Source organism: Frieseomelitta varia, unplaced genomic scaffold (genome assembly GCF_011392965.1).
Source record: "Frieseomelitta varia isolate USP_RPSP 00005682 unplaced genomic scaffold, Fvar_1.2 scaffold_154, whole genome shotgun sequence".
NCBI lineage: Eukaryota > Metazoa > Arthropoda > Insecta > Hymenoptera > Apidae > Frieseomelitta > Frieseomelitta varia.
Window position 1 is genome coordinate 529,400 of NW_025109239.1, and position 24,502 is coordinate 553,901.

At 27.8% G+C, this 24,502-nt stretch overlaps 1 protein-coding gene across 3 annotated transcripts in view; it reads right to left on the reverse strand.

Moving 5' to 3' along the window:
• LOC122536342 (unconventional myosin-Ie-like) overlaps positions 1-24,502 on the reverse strand; it is a 61,906-nt gene that overhangs the window by 31,404 nt on the left and 6,000 nt on the right. For 2 of the 3 annotated variants that reach the window (XM_043668650.1, XM_043668659.1), the window contains exons 2-10: positions 23,940-24,065; positions 15,595-15,684; positions 15,411-15,505; positions 14,695-14,872; positions 14,345-14,507; positions 13,147-13,254; positions 11,143-11,271; positions 8,009-8,205; positions 6,464-6,631 (exon numbers count right to left, since the gene is read on the reverse strand). In XM_043668650.1, coding sequence (XP_043524585.1) covers positions 6,464-6,631; positions 8,009-8,205; positions 11,143-11,271; positions 13,147-13,254; positions 14,345-14,507; positions 14,695-14,872; positions 15,411-15,505; positions 15,595-15,684; positions 23,940-24,065 — 1,254 coding nt within the window. Of the gene's footprint in view, positions 1-6,463; positions 6,632-8,008; positions 8,206-11,142; positions 11,272-13,146; positions 13,255-14,344; positions 14,508-14,694; positions 14,873-15,403; positions 15,506-15,594; positions 15,685-23,939; positions 24,066-24,502 lie in introns of those variants that run through there. The other variant, XM_043668668.1, reaches the window with a different exon arrangement.

Here is a 24,502-nt window from a genome sequence, read left to right on the forward strand (position 1 = left end):
TATATATACACAAAAATACATTCATATTTTAAAAATTTCACATCTCAATACTACGCTGCGATAATAAATATCCATATGATTAAACTGAAATGTAAATGAATACTCATCAGGTTTTAAAAAACCTAAAATATATGCAGTGACTTTTATTCGAACACTAAAAATATTGAAATTATTATGACTTGTAGATGATACTTCCGATCATTCGATTTCTTTATTTTTGGATAAATAAACTTCCTTGCTATCAATTGAGATGTCGCTTTGTCTCTGTTTCGTTTTCTGTACTATTGGAATTTATTATCAAAAACATAATCATAAAAAACAATATAATTATGTCCGTTTTGTACATAAATCAATTTTATTTCAATATTTTCGTATGCGTGTAATTCATAGATGTATGTATACACATTCATGTATGTATATTTACACATTTTTCGTGTATTGGAAGCTGACCAAAACGAATCAGATATCGACAAATTGTTTTCGGTGATTTTCCTTACAAAAATAGAAAACAGGAACAACCATAATCTTCCAAAATTTTAGATTGTAGGGTGAATTTGTACCTAAATATATCTAATTATAAATTATATACAAGTGGCATAATTATATTATTTTCTTTATATAAGTTAGATGGAACATAACTTTTACGTGGAAATTTCGACAGCTGTGACATCAATTGATAGATTGCTCTATTAAGATTTCTATTGATATAACATTTTTTATTAATATTTTTTCGACTACTAATTGGTATTTTTTTGATTGTAGCCCAAATTGTCATGGTATGCAAAAAAATAGAAAATTTTATTTCATAACTGAACTTGTTATAAATTTGAAGATTGACCTTCCCTTCCTTCTCTTTTATAACGATTCTCTAACATTTAATATTTGTTTTATTATTTTATTGACACAAATAAGGTAAATGAAATTAGTGATGCAATTTAATAATATATTTAATAATATGTAAATATGTCTAATACTATGAAGATATGACACGTGAAATTTCCGAGTTCATTTTTTTCGAAAACGAAGTTCCAAATAAAAAAAACTTTATTCTATTCGACTCATTTTTGCATATTTGTATATTTTAGAAAATACGTGTTTAAAACAGCCAATGGAAAATTTATTAAATAAATAAATAAATAAAAATATAAATTTATTAAATAAATAAATAAATAAATAAAAATTTATATTTTTTAATTTTTTGTAAACACTTTTAAGTATTTTTTGTGCTTTAAATATATTAAAATATTAGAATCTCAATAATGCACGTTACCACGAATACGTTGACACGATAATTCATTCGGATTATATTACATTCATGTTTGCATTGATGCATCCGATGCGAACGGAATGCTTAAAAAACGAATGCATTGCTGTCTACTATATCAGTTTACATCTTATGTATGCCATATTAGCAAATGGAACAGATAAGCAAGCCAGTCCCTAAATATCTTAAAAATTAGGATAAATTCGGAAAACCGGGACGGATGACAATTCTATCTATAAGTAAAAGATGTAAGATCTTCACTCACAAGCTATGCTGAAATTTGCGTACAACTTTATAGCAAAACGTTTATAAATAGACTTCATGTATTAATTATTTCCTTATTTTGATAATAAAAACTAACATTACTAATAATGTAATCAACTATTTCCTTATTTTTGTAAATGCTTTTACAGTTTTGCCGGAAAAGTAGAAAATATCTTGTATATGTTACAAGTTGAGACAAGATGAAAATAAAGAACAAAAGTATTTCGTTTGAGGATTCCTTTTATATTAAATTACGTTAATATGACGAGTGAATGAATTTTGTGTTCTTAAATTTAAATTCTGCTTATAATTTCATATTTCACATATTTCTATAAACTCAATGTATTTTTTAATACAGTCACGATCGTAAGTATTGGCTTCTGACGATATAAATGCTTAAAAATCGAAAGAAAAGACAAAGTATCCAATTAATTTTTGTATTAATCATAACTACCAAATATCTAATCTTACAATATTACATAAATTATATTTTAACTAATAACAAAGAAAATAAATGAAATATACATTAAGGGCAATACACATTACGTTGGTGAAACAAAAGTATTGGCATAGTTATAGTTTTATATAATACAAAAGTTTGTTTAATATTTTGTATGTAATCCATTATTTTGTATTATGGCTCGTAAACGTTTTGGCATAGAATGGACCAATTTTTGTACAGTTTCTATCCCTATCTTATTCCATTCTGTTAAAAGTATTTCTTTTAGTTGTTGCTTGCTGGTAATATTGTGATTTCATATATGTTTTTCCAATTCAGCCCAAGGTGTTCTATGGAGTTCAAGTCAGAGTTGTGGTAGTATAGGTTGTGTATGTGGTGTATTAAAAATAATCCATTGTCGTACAATATAAACGGTATGCTTTGGATCATTATGGATCTTGCTGGAAGACAAAATTGTCTCCCAGAGTTAATTTTTCTACACTTTTTTTTACATTATTTTTTAAAATATCCAAATAAAACCATTTGTCCATTATGTCTTCGATGAATACTAGTTCACCTACCCCACTTGAACTCATACAATCTCAAACCATTACCCCACCATCTTCGTGTTTTACGCTACCCTGCACGGTTTTTGGATTTAGTTCTGTTCTTGACAGTCTTCACACTAAAATATGTCCACCACTCTTAAAAATATTAAATTGGATTCGTCGGAGAACAATACAGTATCCCAAAAATCAGTTCTTTTCGTAATATAGTCTTTAGCAAATTGTAATCTCTTTTTCCTGTTAATTTTGCTAATTTTTGGTTTCCGCCTCGTAATTCGCGATCGGTACCCGGCATTTCTCAATACTCGACGAATATGGATGGACACAGGTATTAAAATTGTTGTTTATGATTGCTGCAATTTCCGATGTGCTGGTGGGTTTTTTTTTTTCACGATGTTAATGATTTCTCTTTTTTCTCGCACACTTAATTTCTCTGGATGACCACATCGCGTAGCACTTATTACAGTTTCTTGATTAGAAAATCTTTTGATCACACTCCGTATTGTAAAACGGCTTTTTTCCATTATATCTGCTATAGCAGAATACAAATACCCTTGATTATATAAATTTTTTTTTTTATGTAACCCCTATAGTATCTTCCTGCAGTTTGTCTCGTGAAACATTCGGCGAGTTGTTGTAGGCTGATGGGTAACGTGTGGATGCTTTTCCCATTTGAGTAAGACTGTTGTAGTTCTTGTATATGCAATAAATTTTACGTTATCAGGTCCTGCGAATGTTTTTTTTTTTTCAATCTCCTTTTGATATTGGGCGTGTATAAAGAATTGGTTAACAGATTTGGGTGATTTGTTGTTCTTAATTTATATATGGTGGATATTCGCTGCATTTCTTCTTTTACGGATAGGATTTGAAGATCCTTGCGTAACTCTTCATTTTTAATGAACCATGGTGCGTCTACTATTGTTCGAAGAATGGTTGATCGTATAGCTTTCATTTTATCGATGTGGCTTTTCGCTGCGGTGCCCCATAGTTGGATACCATACGTCCAAATAGATTTTATTATTATGGTCTTGTAAATTAGTAGTTTGTTTTCTGTGCTTAGTTTCGAGCGTCGATTGGTTAGCCAGTACATTTCTTTTAGTTCTAATCTGTTGTATCTTTTTGTAAATGTGTTGTCTCCATGTTAGCTTCGAGTCTAGGTGGAGTCTTAGGTATTTTATCACTTTAGTTTCTGGCTACAATTACGTTGTTGTGATGTTTGGAATATTACCTTTTCGGTTCGTGAAAGTGATGTGATTGCACTTGCTATGGTTTACCTTTATTTTCCGTTCGTCTAGCCATTTTTCTAATAATACTATGTGGTTCTGTAATATTTTTACTGCCTCCTGGGGGTCTTCATGTATTGCTAGTTTGCTTGTGTCATCTGCGAATGTACATGTTGTGCTACTTGATGTTGTAGGAATATCTGCCGTATAAAGGGTATAGAGTATTGGACCTAATATACTTCCTTGTGGGACGCCAGCATTTATTTCTTGTATGTCTGAGCGTGCATCTTTTATCTTTACATAAAACGTTCTATTGCTTAGGTAAGATTTTAATAGTTGGTAAATTGAGTCAGGAAAGTGCTGCTTGATGGTTTTGAGTAGTTCTGCATGCCAAACCTTGTCGAATGTTTTTTCTATATCCAAAAACAAGTACGTGCAGTATTTTTTGCTTTCCAGAGCGGTATTAATTTTGTTAATTATTTTGTGGGCCTGTTCTGTTGCAGCATATTTTTCTCTAAACCCGAACTGGTGATCTGGAATTAGATGTTTGCTGCTGATTGTTTCTTTGATCCTGGTTAGGTACCCTTTCCAACAGGGAAATGGGTCTATACGAAGATGGTTCGTGTATGTTTTTATTTGGTTTCGGTAGCATTATTATCTCAGCAAGCTTCCATGTAATTGGGAGGTAATGTAATCTAAATATGGCGTTGAATATTATTGTGATGAATCTGACAGCCTTGATTGGAAGTTCTTTGGAAGTACTTTTCCACTAATTAAGTCGAAGTCCGGATTTTTGTTAGTTTTAATTATTGTGATCGATTTTTTATTTCGTTTATTGTAGTTTTGCGTATAGCATTGTGATGTTTCTCTTCGTCAGCGAAATCATTTGTTGTTATTAGTTTCGATGTCGTGTTATTGTGCGAATGCGGATAGGGAGGTCTTTGCCCAAGAATCATCTGGTTTTTTTATTACAGGTATTAGCACTGTTGGTTTTTTTTAGTTGTTTTTTCACTTTCCATAATGAATAGTTTGTGTCACTGTGTCACTGGGCATTAGGTTAGAAAGATATTTATTAAATTTTTTGTTATTACGTTCCTGTATGATTTTTTTAACTTCTCTAGTGAGCGCATTTACTGGGGACTGCTGTGCATACAACTCGCGAGCGGTAGAAACAACGTCTTGCCTATTTGACTGCCTAGCGAAGAGTTTTATATAAATTTAGTATCATTTTTCGTTCTGAAACACTAGTTTCTTGTATTTTACGCCCCATCTTGCAGTTTTCTGTGTTTTCTTCTAAAAACAGTTGACTGTTTATGAAACAAATGAATAGCATTGAATGTAGGGGAAACCTCAGGTATAAACTGCATACCAACTTTGTAAACATTTCTTGTTACGACTCAGCGCGACGGTAGTTGCTGCCGTTCTCTCGTCGTGCCTTTTACAGCCGCTGGAGAGATGTTTTAATGAATGCGAGATGTAGTTTAAATATTTATATTTAACTATTATATACAAATGGATTGTGGATATGTGTGTTATGAGTCAGGAGATAGGTACGCTAGCTTTCCTCGTGGAAGATTCACTTTTACTGTGTTACCTGAATGACTGAGTGTGAATCTACGTGATTTCAAGAATGGTATGTGATTTTATGGCGCTAAGGATCCCTTTGTTTCTGCCCTATCAGCCTTTCCACATCTTGTCTCTCCCTTCAAGACAAGAGAAAGTGTCCTTGGATAAGAATATGACAGAACAACTGGCAATTCTCGGTAGGGTCGAGGTTTTTTAGGAATTGATCTGGCTAACCGCCTCGGAAGGTTCTGTTCTGCGCCAGAACAATTCTAATTTAGATGAAAAAGCATAGTTCGTAAATGTGCCAATACTTTCGTTTCACCAAAGTGCTCTTAATGTGTATTTCATTAATTTTCTTTGTAATGCAATTAGTTAAAAAATAATTTATGTAATATTGTAAGATTAGAGACTCGGTAGTTATGATTAATGAAAAAATTAATCGGATATTTTATTTTTTTTTAGATTTTTAAGGATTATATCGTTAAAAGCCAAGTGTGCCAATACTTATGTATATTTGTGACTGTGTATAAGGTCATACAAAACCATTTACACAAAAAATTCTAAAATTACAAAATTCTTGTTTGTCTTATAAACAATAAAACAAAATATACTAACATCAATTTTAAGTATAATATTTTTGCAAAAAATATTGAAGCTTTCTACATTGTTTATTTACATGTTTATTTAATTATAATGCATTGCACATTGTCTTAGATAAAATAAAACAAAACAAGAGAAGAAAGATGTCCACTTCAAAAATTAATTCAAGATATAGATATATTTTATATCTTTTTTGTAGAATGATTTTATGCAATAAGATACATAAATTGAAGATTGTTTTCAATTAGTGCTGATAATGTTGTTTTAAAGCAATTTTACAGTTATAAATAAATAATTATTTTATAAATATAAAATTATAAATAGCACAAATTAAAGAAAGTCGTTATAATTTTTACAAATTAATAATAAATGATTTACGAATAGTAAAAATCTGTTTATCTGAAGTTATCAAGTAACGAACAGTTTATAAATGAATATCTGTATAAGCTTAATAAATGAATATTCTGTATAAATTCTATATAAACAGAATATAATGGATTATAAAACTACACCAAAAATTTAAAATAGAAGTTGTACTTACTTGTTCAGCTTTTAGGGTGAGTTCTATGAAGATCTGTTGTAATTTTTCATTCACAAAGTTTATACAAAATTGTTCAAAACCATTTTTTTCAAAAATTTCGAATCCGTAAATATCCAAAATTCCAATTTCAAGGCACTCTGTATTGGTTTCCATAGCTGCATTAATTTTCTGTAAATAAATATATATATATATATATATATATATATATGTAAAAATTAATATTTTTATAATTTATAATTGTTGAATTTTGCACTCTAACATTAAAGTTTACTAGAATCTAAATAAAACATATATAAATAAAATTAAAAGAATAAATTAAATGAAAATTAAATAAAATAAATTATCTTAATTAAATAATCTTAATTGCTATTTGAAAATAAATACATCTAATTAAAATCAATAAACTCTTCAAGCTCAAAACAGATCAATAAAGACATCATGGAAACTATTTTCCACTAATATTTATAAACTTATAAAATAATAGCTTCAAAAATAATATATTAAATTTCAATTGAAAATCTCTTTTTGTGCATGGCATATTTTCATCTTCAAAATAATTCCCTTATTTACATTGTTGAAAGTGATGTTTCCTCTTATTGCATAAATTGTTTAATGTTATAGTTTTCAACTAATTTGTTATTTCTTCTTGATTGTTCAAGATAAATTCCTGGTTTAACATAAATATGTTCAAAAATTAATTTATTAATTTTATTTAAAGTCAGATAATTCATATTCATACTTCGTAATGAAAGAATAGAGCTGATATAGCCGTGAATGAATCGATGCATTACATACTTTATTGTTGCTTTATCTGTTGCTAACCATTAAAAGAACATGCGTCTTTCAACATAGACATACAGTGAATAAAAGGTATTTTTAAAATATAAAAAATAATTGTTATTTTATTACCCATGTACAACAGTCATAATGGGTTTTTTTTTCTTATCTTTCAATTTGGTGAAAAAGAAGAAGTCTGTAGAATTTTCCGGAAATACACAAATTCCGTTAACAATGATGCAGTGCAATACGGGATATTATTATGATGGAGCATCTATGCCTCCAATGTTTGATCAAACATGGCGAACTGTTCTTTAAGGTTTTTCAAGTACTTCAAAATACGAGTATTATTTTAATTTTACTTCTTCCACATTTTCTTTTGTTGTCAAGGATCTTTCAAAACACAGTTCGTTTTTGACACATTTTCGGTTTTCTAAAAATTCCTTATACTACATAAAATCTTGTACTCTTGATAGAATATGCTTTTTAATTTATAAAGTTAAATTTATAAAGTGTTAATTTTTTGATACGTTTGTATTACATTTTCATGCAACTTTACGTGTATCGTTGCTCTAAATTCTATTCCTCGATTTTTGTAATGCAAAAATGGATACACGTATACAATTTGATATAAGAAGAGAAATAATAATGTTTGAACTCTAGAGACAGATTCCTTAAGCTATGAATATCATCTTCTTTCTTAGTAGATAATAAAAAATTTCTTAGCAACAGTTTATTACTTTTCTAACAGATCTCATATACACTTACCTTAACCAAGTAATCAAAAAGTCTAGTATAGATATCCTTCGCCAAAGCATCCCTAGTGTAGAGAGCTTGTTCTACGTTTAACGTAACATCAACGCTTTCAGACTGACCTCCCCATTTAGATTCAAATTCGCGTGATATTAATTTTTGAGCTAATTGCTTTATTGAAATCTCGAGCAAATGGGCTGGAAAATCAAGACCTGAAAAAAGAAATATAATATACATGTAATATGTAGTAAATGTTTCATTTTCTATATGCTTTATATTATAGTAATATAATCTGTTCAGGCAAACAACGAATTCATAATAAATCTAAAACTAACATTTTGTACATATAGTGTAATAGGAATGTCATTGTATTAATAGATATAAATTCGTATAGATTTAGATAGATAGATATATAGATTGTATAAATTCAAATTGTATATTACATGAAAACTTTAGTTCTAGAACACAAGATTCTGTTTTTCTCCCTTTCTCACAGAAAATGTTTACAAACAATACAATCATATGTTTTCTTAATCCTGCATAAGCAACGATTACCGAGAAGCTGTAACGTTTAAATATTTTTCATTGTAAAACATTCTAACAAACAAATATACTTTCTATTAAATTAATTTTATTAATTATTAATTAGAATTATCAATAACGATTTCATTAGATTAATTTTATATAACAAAATAATTAATCAAATAAAGCAATTAAAAAAATCACATGTCTGTGGTAATGATAAAATATGACCATCTGTTTTCAAAAGTTACTTACTATCGATACAGTGACATGTATAATGTAATAAATTAATGTGTATTAATATTTAATTATTCAAAAATCTATAAATTGTTAAAAAAATTGATTTATTTTACTTTTTTTGTTATAATTTGATTGAATAAATATTTTGAGTTTTTAAAATTATAATTATGGCATTGTTGATCTTATATATAAATTACAATATACAACGTAACTGTCGTCAGGCACTTCCGATAATTCAACGAAAAAATATTTTGAACAATAAAAGTTAATCAAATTAGCTAATAAAAGTTAATTAATTAAGTGAACTTACAAATTGTAATATACACAACTTCCAAAACTTTTTTTTCCGATAAAAAATCATATCATCATCAAATCAATCATAATGTAATTTATTATTATTTGCTACTGTCTCAATAAGCATTGAAATTTAATATTGTTTTCCACGAGATTTAATATTATTTTAATATGGTTTCTTCGAAATTTTATTCCTCTCGATGAGTAGAATACGATGCAATAATAAAATAGTTTGACTTTGAATCTCAAGGTCAAGATCATTTTTGCAGAAATTTTCATTTATAGATCTTCACCGATCGAGAAGTATACAATCACGCTCTAATATTCCAAATTATTTTTGCATTTATTTTTGATACGCCCTGTATATTCGATGTTGCTTTTTGAATTGTATATTTTCCGCGTGATGTTAGAACTGGAGGCTCCGTTTTATTATAATTTTGAAAATTTTTAAGCATATTCATTATAACTTCCTTCAATTATTTTTGCTGTTTTTGAAAGAAAATAATTAACAGTGCTAAAGTTATTTTTATTTCACTATCTGATAGTTTTTTCCGCGGCCCATATTTTGCAAATTTTATATAATTTTTATATAAATTTGCAGTATATCCTATATTTCGCGTAATGATTCACTATCATTCACTCGAGTTTAACTAAGAAGTAAAAATATGTATATGAAGTGTGCTATTACTTTGTCAGATTGATTTTCCATGAAATGTATAAAAATTGTTTATATAGTACTAGGGCCATTAAAGTTGACAAACTGAACTAAACTGAAGAAGTATAGAGAAAAAAAATCCTTTCAAACATATAAAATTAACAGAGTACGCTACTCTTTTGTATGTAAATATTGTTTATTTTATCTTTATATATTAACGTTATATTAAGAATATTTATAATTTTCAATTTTAAATGAAGAAAATGTAAATTACTAAACTTAACGCACTAAAACATGCTCTCGAAACATCTAAATACCACAACAGAAAATTCACCATCTTTAGTGACTCCACAAATGCTATCGCCTCAATTCTAAACCAATGGACAAACAATACAACCATCCACGAATGCCAAAACGCCTACATCGAATCAATAAAAAACAATAACTCAATTACAGTAATATGGGTCCCATCCCACACAGGAATTGAAATGAACGAGAGAGCGAACAAAGCTGCTAAGAAAGCAGCGAATTCGACAATCCTCTACCACAACACAAACCTTACCACTCGATTCTTTACTTGTCCACCTAAAGCAAAAAATCAAACACCATTGGAACAATGAATGGAAAATCTTAGTGAAACCACGACTGCTAATCATCAAAAATGATTTCTACAAGAACGTAATACCACCCACTCTAAAAAGACGTGACCAAGTCGTAATATCAAGAATAATAATCGGACATACGAAAATAACACACAAATACATACTCACCAAAAAAGACCAAACATTCTACGAACGGTGCAAGACGACCCTAATGATAAACTACCTCATACTACAATGCGAAGTATACCTACTGCTAAGAAAAATTAGAGTTAAATCCACTCTTAAAGACAATCTAATGGACAGTGGAACATCATCAAGCCTGCTACAATATCTGAAACACACCAAGATCTACAGTAACATATAAAAAAATCCTTCCTTCTATTATCGCTAATAATCCATGAAGTTGATGCGACATAAAATAATTGATTTAAAAAAAAAAATTAAATTCAAGTATACTTGATAAATATTCAAATTTCATTTTCTCAAAAACGAAACCTTAAATAAAAAAATTTTATTCTTTCTCTTTGACTTATGTTTTCATGTAGGATTCCCGATGCTGGGACACCCTATATATTGGTCGAATTCAAAGTTCTAAAATAAGCATTATTTTATAAACATCACTATAGTTGTAATGCCAATTAAAACAAAAAAAAATAAATATATATTTTCAACAGACTATAATCTATAAATGTAACATATATATAATAAATACATTTATATATAAAAGGTGACTGATTTTTTAATTATCTTATCAGCAAACATTTATTTTTAATAAGACTCTTTATTATATAAATATTATATAAATTTTTAAGATTATTTAATTAGTTTGTACTTACATCGTTTATTAGCAATTTTTGAATAATTTCCATCCTCAACAAATTGAATATTTCCTATGTGAAGTATTCCCGCAACAATTTTGAAAATATCACTTATTTCAGAATCGTTTATTGCCATGATATTTAAAGCTGAAAACAAATAAATTATGATCAATAATTTAAAATAAAATAAACGTAAAGGAGTAAATTTCTTAACTAGAAGCTATTAACAAAGGAAATTTTCTTAAGGAGAGACTTTATTAAGAAGAGAAATTATTAAAACTTTTATAATTTTATTTTAAAAATTAATTTATTTTATTTTAAATTATTTTAAAATTTACTTTTGATGTGATTCAATTTCTTTTCACAATTTTAATAAATAATTATTTTAATATTTATAATATATATTTTAATAAATAATTATTAACATTATTTTAATAAATATGACCTACATAATTGATTACTTTGAAATGTCTAATAACATTTTTTCTCTAACACAAAGTAATATCTTCATATTTTGTTCACTACCCAAATACGCAAATTCTATATTTGTTTCATTTGTCATTGAGTTTATATAAAAACGATAAAAGTTGTTTTTTCATTATCTTGTAACAGCAATGATGCTTACTTTTCAAAAAACAATATTCTTAATATTTTAAACATATTTAAATTAATTGGCTTGAATTCAAAGATAAAATCAAAACAATAAATATTTCAATAATTTTCATTATATTTTCTACAACATTTAAACCAATTTTGTAATTTAATTTATAATTTAATTATAAAATTACTAACACATTTTCTGTCACCATCAGACTTCAATTATAAGAAAAGAAAGCAAAAATAAATAGACAGTGATACAAAAAACTTTGTTTTACATGCATCTAATAGTATTAAAATTTAAAACTATTTATTATCCGTGTTATATTGTTAACTATTTTATCTCACAAATACCTACTTGCAAAAATACATTACGTTCGTAAGTGAACGCTTATTATTTACTAACTACTTATTTACTGTATATTTTATTTTTTGAATAACTCAAAATTTTTTGTTTAATAAATAATACTTAATAATCTTCTTAAAAGTAATAGTTAATCATTTTCACAATAAAAAAATAAAATACAATGAAAATGAATACAGTTAATCTATAAGAACTTTGAAAAATGAATCATATTATCGAAAAATGGTCGTATTAATTACTTCCAATTATAGTTGTCTTTTTTATAGTCTTTATAAGATTGATTCTTTTTATCATTATTGTTTTGATGAAATAATTTTATGCTCTAAGATAGGAATTAGAAGAGACATGAGATTTGTGGGTACTCAAATATTTTTAGTATTTTTAGTGAGAAATATCAAGCATTGTGACGATATATAAGTGTCAAATTAATAATATAGGGGATTTGAAATTAGAAATAATAGATATACAAATAATTGGTAAATAATTGATTTCTATTTCTTATTAAGAAAATGTGCTCTTAAAATAATGTCAACCATATTTCAACAAAATTCTACTTACAAATTCAAGTTTGCATTGAGAAGGCAAAAAAAAAAACATTAATGTAATATTTGACATCACAGATCTTCAGAGAGAATCACATGTTTTTTTAAATAAAGTATTTGAAACCCTATTATTGATCATTATTACTTAACGATTCTCATTTAAATTATTGCCAAAAAATTGGAAATTTCAATAATGTATCAGAATATAATAAATTAGATATTTCCTGAAGATCTATAGTGTCAAGTATCGCACTAATTTCTTTTTTTTTAAATACATATTTAAGTTCGTAAATGAAAGTTTGTAATTTATTTAAATAAATAATGGATATTAAATGCATTTTAAGCTTATGACTGTCTCTTCAATGAGAGTAAAGTAAAGTGCTCTTTGTTATAAGCTAATTGTTCAGAGTATGCTTTTTAATAAAAATAAATAGAATTAGAATAGATATTTAAATTTATACAATCTTTATATTTTCTACAATCTTTACAATGTTCCTGTTTGAGTAAATAAATTGTTACCTTTTAAAGTTGCTTGAAAATCGTGAACATCATTTATGTCATCAACTCTATGACCTTCACCATAATTGAGATAACGATAATAATCAACATTCGTCAATCCAAGTTCAGCTGAAAGATAAAAAATTTTATATAGTATAAAAACAATAATATCCATATTTAAATTTTCACATATCCAAAATTTTTAACCTAATATATACAAGATATATTATATAATTTTAATGGCTATATTAATCTACGTAATAGGATAATCCAATGAATTAAATGAATAACAGGAAGCGAACATTTACGAAATACTTTTGTTTTATGAAAAAAATCAAAATCATATTAAACTTTTTAAATAATGTTACATAATTCCTTTTAAACATTATTTTGATAGAACAAATTTGAAACCTAACAATTTTTTTCTAAAACCAAATTTATAATTTGTGAAATAAATTCAAAAACTTTCCTATGATTAAATCTTTATTTGAAATGCAATGGTTCACGAATAAAACATAATTATTCAAACTTTTCATAGAAAATTTATTTGATATAATAAAAATATATGAGTAACTAATAAAATCAATAAGTCGTAAAATAATTTAGATAAATGTTTTTGTTAATGAAAATATTCAAACACTCTATTAGTAGATAGCAAGCACTACACATATCGTTTTTTTATTATTAGGTAAAGTGAAAAGTAATGTTGTTTTTTTGTGTGTCACTTTGAAACCAACTGCGCCGATTAAGTACGTTAACTGTTGGTATTATTTTGAAGCTCTGTTCATACTGTTACTGTTTTTATTTCTTTTTTTTTTTTATGTTTACAGATAGTACAAAATGTTAAGGCCAAAAATCGAAGCAGTTGCGGTGTATCTTGTTATTTTTGTTTGATAAAGGATAAAAGTCCAAAAAAGCTACAAAATATGTTAATGAATGTTACGGCGAAATATATAACGTTTCATAAAGACAGATTTCATAAATTAATGATAATTTATGAAAAACAAAATATAAAAATCTCAATTTTGTATTCTATATTATAAAAAAATTATGTAGATTATCAGAATGAATACCTATAATATATAATAGAAATATAAAATATTAAAATTACTATTCAAAAATTCGTTAAGAAAAGTATAAATAACTTAAATAAAATAAAAAGAGAAAATAAATTTGTAACTTTTTCAGTAATAAAAAAAATAAGGTATTTGATATTTACACTTCATTTGCTGATTTGTGCCTGTTACAAGTTGGTAAAATATATGAAAATTTCTTTCACCGATATTATAACAAGTGACTCTTGACTTTTCTAGCAAAAAATTCGAAATTTTCCCTCCACTTGGTTGACCGCCAGGACCAAATTGTATTTCTACATATTTCCCCTGAAAGAAATGTATTTTAAGAAAATATTTGGTCATTTATTAACATTATTTATTTTTTCCAACTATTATTTATTTTTTTTTCTAAATCAATAAAATAAGATTAAAAGTTAAAATTGAAATAAAGTATATGAAGTAACATTAAGTAAGTTTAATCAACAGAATAAAAAAATTTTAAAAAGAAACATACAAATCTGCTACTGTTATTGTTCCGTACAGTTTTCGCATTGCCAAAAGCTTCTAAAAGAGGATTAGATTCCAAAATAACATTTTTTATTTTCTGCACAGATGCACTGCCACCACTAATCTTTGCAATATATGACATAATATATTTTGCTGAAACTGTTTTACCAGCACCTGATTCTCCACTGTAAATAAATAAAATAATACAATTATGCATTATTTCTTGCCGACGAAAAACAATATTGTCTATTTACTATTTTGAGCTATTACAAACATATGAAGTATACCTTTCTTTATCTCATCAAGATCAAAATATCTCTTGAATCGATTGATCTATCAGAAAAATGTTTACAAAAATTGTTTACTATAAAGTGCAAATAATTTACATATCGTTGCAAATTATTTTTTTGCAATTCGAGTGGTAGGAGAAATTTCAAAGTTAAGTTTATTATATTTAATAGAGCTATAGATTTATTTCTTTTCAGAGCACAGTAGCATTTATTGAGATGAATTCAATAATCCGTATATAAAGTCACTTATTGTTGTGTTATAAACTGGTGAGTTACAAATTAATATAAATCCATGTAAAGATAATAAAAATGTTATCTCCATTTGAAATATTTTAAATTTCATAAAATTAAAATAAATTATCTCGAAGTAAGAAGGCATATTTTTTGAAAAATATAACTTATATTATATATAAAATAAAACCATACATTTTACCTGATGATAACACATTGGCTTTCCTTATCAATTAACATATTTCTGTACATATTATCTGCTAATCCATATATATGAGGAGAATTTTCATAAGGTACCTAAAATAGATAAAATTTAATTACAAGTATTGTAACTAATCAATTCGCATAATTGTTCGCATAATAAATATTCTTTCTTTATTACTTACTGCTCCTTGGTAAATTTCGATTTCCTTTTCTCCAAAATATGGCATTTGCTTAAAAGGATTAATTGATACTAGTACAGGACCAATACATGTCTAATATCTATTAAGGAAATTATTTTAATTTTTATAATTGCAATCTTCTTTAACAATAGAAATATATTTTAAAATGATTGAAGCATCAAACCCGAAGGATTTCACATATTACAATATTATTTATTATTTATATATATATTGTTCATATTATTATTTATATTACAAAATTTTTTTCTATCTAACATAAGTTTTGCTTTTTAGCAATTCTTAGAAACTCCAGAACGACACCTATTCTTAATTTTAAATCTGAATATTAAAACTTTAATGATAAGTGAAAATCTAGTAAAATCAGCATAATAATTTTGAAAAAAAATAGTATAAAAATTATAGTATTGTATAAATCCAATGACCAATCGTTAATCAAAGTGATAAACAACAAAATGTTCATAGTATTATTGATTAGCATTGTAAATAATAAGTTTTTAAAAAAAGTAAAAGAGGAAAAAGTTGTAATATTTTCTTAGGCAACATGATGCCATATAATTTATTACAGGAGATTGTTAATTAGTGTAGAATTAAGTTATCCCGAAATATGAATTAATAATTCAATAATTATTAATTATGCATGTTTAATAATTTTTTTTACTACTTATAATTGAAGGATTCAGAAATGTTTCAATTCCAATACTACTCCTGATATAACTTTTCCTCGAATAAATAATAGTAGATTACTAATATTATCAAGTTTATTGTATCATTAATTTTAGTATTATTCAGAAATTTATTTTATCCAGATGTAAATGATTGAACAGTTTATCCATTTTTATCATTATATTTATATTATTCATCACTTTCAATTAATTTCGCAATTTTTTCTTTATATAAAACTGTAACTTCATCTACTATAGAATTTTAATAATAAAATTTTCATTAAATTATAGTTTTATTGACGTATTTTCTTGATCATTTTGTATTACTATAATTATATTAATTTGTATTATATTAATTATATTAATATGTATTACTATAATTATATTAATTTTATCGTTATCAGTTTTAGCTGGAGCAATTACTATATTATTATTTTAATCGAAATTAGAGTACGATACTATATGTAACCTTCAGTTTTTTAAATGGTATAATATCTTTTTTGATCCATTAATTCACTAATCAGTAGAGATTGACATTCTTTATAAGACTTTTAGTTTAGGAGATATTTGAACTTCAATTTTATAAAATCTGTGCATGAAAACAAAGATAAAAACATGAAAATAAAAATATTGTTTCCCCTTGTTTTCATATGTTAACTTTTACAGAATTAAGATTACAAAATCTCCTAAACTTTTCTGACATACATAAATTAATATTTTTTAGTATTTTAAAATATTTATTAAATAATTAATTATTAAATTATTATTATTACTAGTATTCTTTAAATTTTTAGCCTTTAATAAAATAATTCACCTTTTTTATACATGTTTGATATTAATATATTAATTCAATTATTTTGAAAGTTACATTTGTGCTGCAATGATAGTAAGAATTAATTATTGCACAAAAATTTTCGTGATTTGAAGTAATTTTTTACGGTTAAATAACAGTAAATACTGCAATTTATTAATAAAGTTGTAAAGATACTGGAAAAAATATGGAATGAAAAAAATTTATCACATTTAAGAGTATGGATGTACATTTTGAATGTAAAATGCAACTACATGTCACAAGAAATTTGATCCAAACATAAGAAATAATCAAGATACACGATGTGTCCTTAAGAGACTAAAACATCAGTAAATCTTTTCATCCGTAATGAGATACTATTATAAAAATGAAGCTAGGATTTGGAGTTGTCTTACTTGAGGTAAGACTCGACTGTACATCACTGGGATCTAATAGATCCCTTCAAAGAAATATTTATGGAAAAGTCTAAAGCTGCTGTAAAAGGCTAAGGATAAAATATGTTAACTTACATCAATTGTAATACAATTATATAAAAAAGCAATTTAAAACAACGTTGCAAATATAATAATAATACAATTGAAAATACAATACCCAAAAACTAAAAAGAATTACATAAAGATATCATATCCTATTTATGGATTTTGACGATATACTATATACTCAGAAAATTATGAGAGTGTCCAAATTATAATTCATAATTTTCTGCATAATACATGCTACAACTATATAATTTTTGCTAGTTATTCTTCACTTTGTGCTATATGATAGTGTTCTTTCTTTTCATGTTTCATCTCTACATCATTCAGTTAAATATCGGGTGTTACCAATCAATTTACAACACTAAACAATAAAAGTTACCAGTCATGATATTGAGTTCTTACTTTTAATTACTCGCTGACGAAGGAATTTATTCAATGTATTCTTGAATGCATTCTTTTCACTAATTATGTATGAACAGAAGTAGCATACGCACATGTCTAGTAATGATAACGAGTTATTTTTATCTTTCTTATACAAAAAAATATTGTAATCCGTCAATGAATTTTCCGACATCTTACATACTACTTGTTCAAATTTAGTAATTTTTAATTTTTTTCGCTTTCTTCACTTTCTTCAATTCTTCGTTTTGACATTTTGATGCTATTCTTTCCAATATCCAATCGTACTATCGATACTTTCGAAATCTTCATATTTCATAACTTGTAATTGAAATAGCTTCTATATCTTAGAAACTATAAAACAGTTTCATAATTATTTTCGGCTGTTTCCATCTCTAAATTTGAGTGTTTAGAAGCGTAGTTAAATAAGCAATTCTGAATTGCTTTACTAATTATTTCTCGCCAACTTTTAATTACAAATCATATCTTTGCTTACTTCATTAGCTGTAGAAAATAATATAAGTAAATTATCTTCAATTATTTATAGAATATGATTACTAATTACATTAAAATACAACACTCAGTAGAACATCTTTATAATTTATACTTCCAATAAATGTTTATGTAAAGATGTTTTCTATTACATACTGATTCTTTTTGCATTTGTATGCTTATCAAATTTTCAACTGAGGATTTCGATATTTCATTTATCTCCAGCAAATGATAATGACTGACATTATTCAGATTTTTTCTTGAAAATTTTTGCTTGAAAAATTGATAAGGAAAACTACAACTACAAAAATTATAACACTACAAAATATATTTTACATTTAACATTACTGATTCAATATGAACGCATGACATTGGAGATTAGCGAAAAAATTCATTATAACCGATGCTTAGATTTTTTATAGGGATATCATTCACTCACACACAATTTGTCTCGCTTGTATCGATCGATAACGATCACCGAATGATTTGTCTTTCAGATTAAATGCAGTTTGGCGTACTTTGTAACGTTCACTTACACACACAAATGAAGATGAGTTGAAATTGTTCCAGAAAGATAAAGTAATAGAAAAGAAATAGGATATGTAAGAGCTACAATTATTGTCTTAAATTGTAGAATACTTCTTCAACTGAGCGGAGGAAACTAAAGTTATTCGACTAAATGTTAAATAAATAAAATAAATAAAAACCACTGTATATACAGAGAGTTCTGAATTTAAATGTCAACTTCGCAGCGCGTAGATCAATAAACTAAGAAAAAAAGTTTTTAAAGGTATTTTTCTTGCGTTTTGGAGATAATCGTAAAAGAGAACAAAACTTCTTGTTTTCTCACTTACTTATTAACACTTTTATTTATTCATATTATCAAATATGTAGTATGTACCTCTTATACCAACGCAAGCATTGGATCTAACACTCATCGCTCTAATTTCAGTTAGACATCTTGTGTTCTTTTGAATTTATTGGCATTAAATAAGCTTCATTAAATTTATATCAGATGAACTGGTCAGGGTACAATTCTTCCACGTATAATTCATCGTCGTGGATAATTAATGTCCAGTTAGCTTCGAGTTACGTTCAGATTTAAATCCACTGTTGTAAGGGAATATCCCTAAATAATTGAAAAATCACATTTCTTCAAGAAATGTGGAGTCTATTTGATCTTTCGGGCAAAAAATATGGTCCAATCAAAAATCCGTTCCAAATCCGTTCCAGTCACAACATGTACATCACCGGAGGCGACTTCAACGCCAAACATCACCTCTGGAACAATACAAACAGAAACAAAAACGGACTCACACTCAAAAACCACCTGGAAACAACCCAATACCGAATCCTTCACTCGCCCACCTACACCTACAGACAACCAAATTGCCATCCATCAAACTTGGACTTATTCTTGACGAACATACCTTACGAGCACACCATAATAACCATGGACGACCTCTCATCCAACTACTTGCCTCTCATTCTTCAAATTCACATTAATCAACCCCTGAAGCACAACCGCTTTATCCACCATACAGACTGGAACTTATACAGAAAAATGTATAACACCTTTCCCATAAACTGGAATCTACAAAACCAGGACAACGTCGACAGGCAAATCGAAACACTACAGCGGAATATACTACACGTCCACCCTAACCTCCACAATCCCTGACAGACCATCGCACACCGACCCAACACTCCAAATGCTGATCAGAGATCGAAATAAATAAACGCAAATACCAAAAGACAGGCCATCCGCTTCATAAACTGCACCGCAACTTCCTAACAACACTAATACAAAAAAGAATAACCCACACCAGAAACATTACCTGGCAAAAACGACTCGAAAAGATAGAAAAAGCAAACCATACACTCTGGCAAACCTATAAACTCACTGAACGAAAAAGAGACACCATGCCACCACTAATAGACCCACACACAAATACTATACAGACCACGACATAGTAGAAGCCATAGCCAAATACTTCGTAAACATACATAACTCGGCAGACAGCAACAGCTCACCCTTAGACGACGAAATTAAAAAGCAATCCCATACCACGAACTCCCCAAGCAAAACCGATGCTTACCCCCCCCCCCTTACCACATAAATATCACCCCCCATCAAATCCACAACCTAATCAAAAAACTACCCAACAACAAAGCTCCTGGGCCTGACAAAATCACGGCAATATTGCTAAAAAAAACCTCCCCAAAAAGGCAATAGTACAGATTTACTACATATTTAAAAAATGCATTCAAAATTACTACTTCCCCCACGCCTGGAAAACAGCAAAAATCCACCAAATACCGAAACCGGGTAAACCCAACACCATAATCCAGAACTACAGGCCCATCAGTCTGCTCAGTACTATCAGCAAAATATTGGAGAAAATAATACTATCATACCTGCACACTCATCTCAAAAACAACATCATCATCCCACAACAATACGGCTTCAGAAAAAAATCACTCTTACATACACCAACTACTCAGAGTCACAGAATTTGCAACAATCGAACTAAACAGAAATAGAACCACAACTAATCCTCCTGGACATGGAAAAAGCCTTCGATACCATCTGGCACGAAGCACTAATTCACAAACTCCAGAAAATTAACACACTAGATACATTGTCAAAATAATTAAAAGCTACCTAACAGACAGGAAAATGTTCGTCACAATAAAAGGCACCAACTCAACAACATAACGTAATCACAGGCGTACCACAAGGCTCCATACTTGAATCCACGCTGTTCAATATCTATATCAACGATATCCCAACAACACACAACTCGCAATATACGCAGATGATACAGCAATCTATGCCTCTTTCTGAAACCCAAGACAAGCCACCAAACCTACAACAACATATCGACAGGATCTCGGAACACATGCACAAATAGAAACTAAGGATCAACCCACAGAAAACACAGGCTATCACATTCACACGCAAAACTCTACAAATCACAACAGAAATAAAAATCAATGAATTCAACGTACCATGGACCAAAACGGTTAACTACTTAGGAACCCTCCTCGACTCCAAACTCACCTGGGCCCCAGCTATACAAAAGAGGACAAATCTCGCCTATCCTGTGCTCAATGAAGTCTCAACAAGCCCAAGGCACTACGTAAACAACAACTTCCCGACAAGCAGAACAAAAAAAAGCCACTATAGTGGTGCATCGTGCCTAAGAAGTTAAAAGGGACTCGCATAAAAAGAGTGTAAATGGAAGATGTATATTGAAAATTGAGTAAAGATTAGGATTGTACAGTATCGGACAGTATTGTTAGAATGTCCAGTAGTGTACGACTCTTTTCTACATATCTTTATGAAGACTGCGACTGTGTTTGTAATACGACGTACTGCATTGAAAAACAATCTGAGTTGACAAACCATGCTCGACTTATTTTTATTCTTGAGATAATGTGTATAGCACGTCAGTTCTCTCTCGAGTTGACCAAAATCTTTCAACATACGTGGCATGTCATTCCAGCACAAGAGATTAATAAATCAGCACACCGCGCGAGAACGTAAAAAATTAACGAAAATACGAAATTAACTACACTTTTTTAATACTTGGAGAAATCGGCATGCATACTCTCGCTTCGCTAATGCGTTATCGTCACAGGAACCGTAAACGTAAATTATGTCGACATTTTGTGGCAGACAATTTACTCTAAAGTATTTGAGTAACTAACGAATTCATAGGGGAGAACAAGAATGTAAACAGACACAAGAATAGAAAAAACTAAAACGTTCACATTTGCGTGAAGTCTTGAAGCACAAAGTTTTTCTTATGGTAATCGACTCGAGACAGAAAACAAGAGATTAAATATGTAAATCAACAAATATTACTAGAGCAACATCTAACTGGAATTAAAGCGATCAATGTTCGATAAAATGTTCGTGTTATTGCAAACCATTATAATGTTACAATAATAATACATAATAACATAAATAAATAAGTGAAAAAAAAAAGATTTTGCAATTACCTCCAAAATAGAATATAATAAAGACTTTTTTTCTTGATCCCCTGGTTTATTGGTCCTTTACGTGTTTCTGAATTTGTAACACTTAAATTTTCTGTATATTTATATGCCAATTGTATATCTAATATTGAATTTATTAGAAGAATTATGTCGAGAATAAAAGTTTTACGTATCTTGCTATTTTTACATTCTGTAATATCACTTACGCGATAGAGATGAAAACAGATACTTGAAAAATACAATTCATCACACAATTATTATTAATACTTTAAAGAATACAATTCATTATTAATACTTAATGAAATTTTGCTATTACCAAAAGACAAACTTTTATTTAAATAATGCTTTATTCTAACCGAATCTAAAACCAGTTGGAAAATTGTCAGTTAATGGCCTATATGAGCGTCTAAGAATATGAACATAGTGAAAAGTTCGCAGTTAATGATTGATTCAGCTGATTGAGAAATCAAATCAATAAATAAATGTGACAGTATATAATAAATAGATGATTGATCAGCTCGTAATTCAATTGCCAGATTTGATTAACTTATTTCATCAGTTTGGTATATAGTCTAGTGAGCAGCAGCTAGATTATTGCCAATTAAATCAGTCAACTATGAGATCTACTCAGTATATTCGTAGTAAAATGTTCCAACTAAAAAGTTTATTTATTCTCAGGCGAAAATAATAAAATCTATTATAGATTCTTATGCAAAACAGACCGCGAGCCGGTCTATATGCTGTCGCATATTATTTTTTCAATCACTTAACTAGTCACTTACATACATCGCGATTGCTATCTACTCAATATTTTTATCCTAATACAACGCCAGGTCAGCACTGACATATTTACATATATTTTAATGAAAGTGCATCTATTTTAACAGCTACATCAACCTCATTACCTCGATAGCAATTTGAACGTATTGTCGGTCATGTAACGATCATATGTTATTTATATGCTGCTCACATATTGACAATTAGGCATTCACTACATTTGCAACGAACAGGATGGACAACGAAAAACTTAATTTCAAACTTGTATATATTCAGTAGTATTACAGTGATTTCTTTAATAAAGACATTTTTGTAAAATAACGATAGTTGGAAATATGATTTCATGTGTTGCAAACGAGTGGACAGTTGAATGTTATTGCACCGTTACTATGCTGTCAAATAGGCGATAATTATGAATATGACAATGCTGGTCCGATGTCATTGTGCGACATTTTTATCATGTGTTTTCATAATAAATCACTGAGAAACAACGACCGCATTTTGCGATGTGATTTTAAAATCTAAATCTAATACATTAATAAATTCTGTGTTACAAAACTGATGAAAATTTCCTCTCGGCTATATTACTTTTAATCTAATACTTTTAATATTCGTGAATATGTATAGTATTTAATAACATTTAATATATCTCTCCTAAAATAGAAAATCATTATTATTATTATTATTATTATTTAAAGATACAAATATGTAGTCGTCCATGTATCTTTTCCGAAGATTGTCTGTAATAGCATCCTCGGTAATTTTCGGGAGCAAAACCATATCATCCACTCCAGAAACTTTAACATTTTGACTCTGCCAATGATACATCTGAAACAGAAATACAATTTTTTGCATTAGACATTTGTTAGAAAATTTTGTACATTTTATTTATATCACAATAATTGTTTTTAAAACGATCACGAGCGACAATTAAAGAATATTAGTGCCCGTTACTAACGATATACATATACATAAATAAATTATGTTGCAATTATTCTAGTAATCAATAATGATCAATAATCAAATCAATAATCAATAATATATAATATTTAATTAGAATAAGTCTTAATCAATAAATTATTTAATTTATTCACATAAATTATAATACATTCATCCGGATCATCACATTGAAAGTCACAACCTGTCACTAATTTTAATATTGCTAATTATTAATATAATAAAATAAATATAATTAAATATAATAATAATAAATTAAATATAATAAAAATAATTATTTCTTGAATTCTTGAAGTTAAGGTTTTATA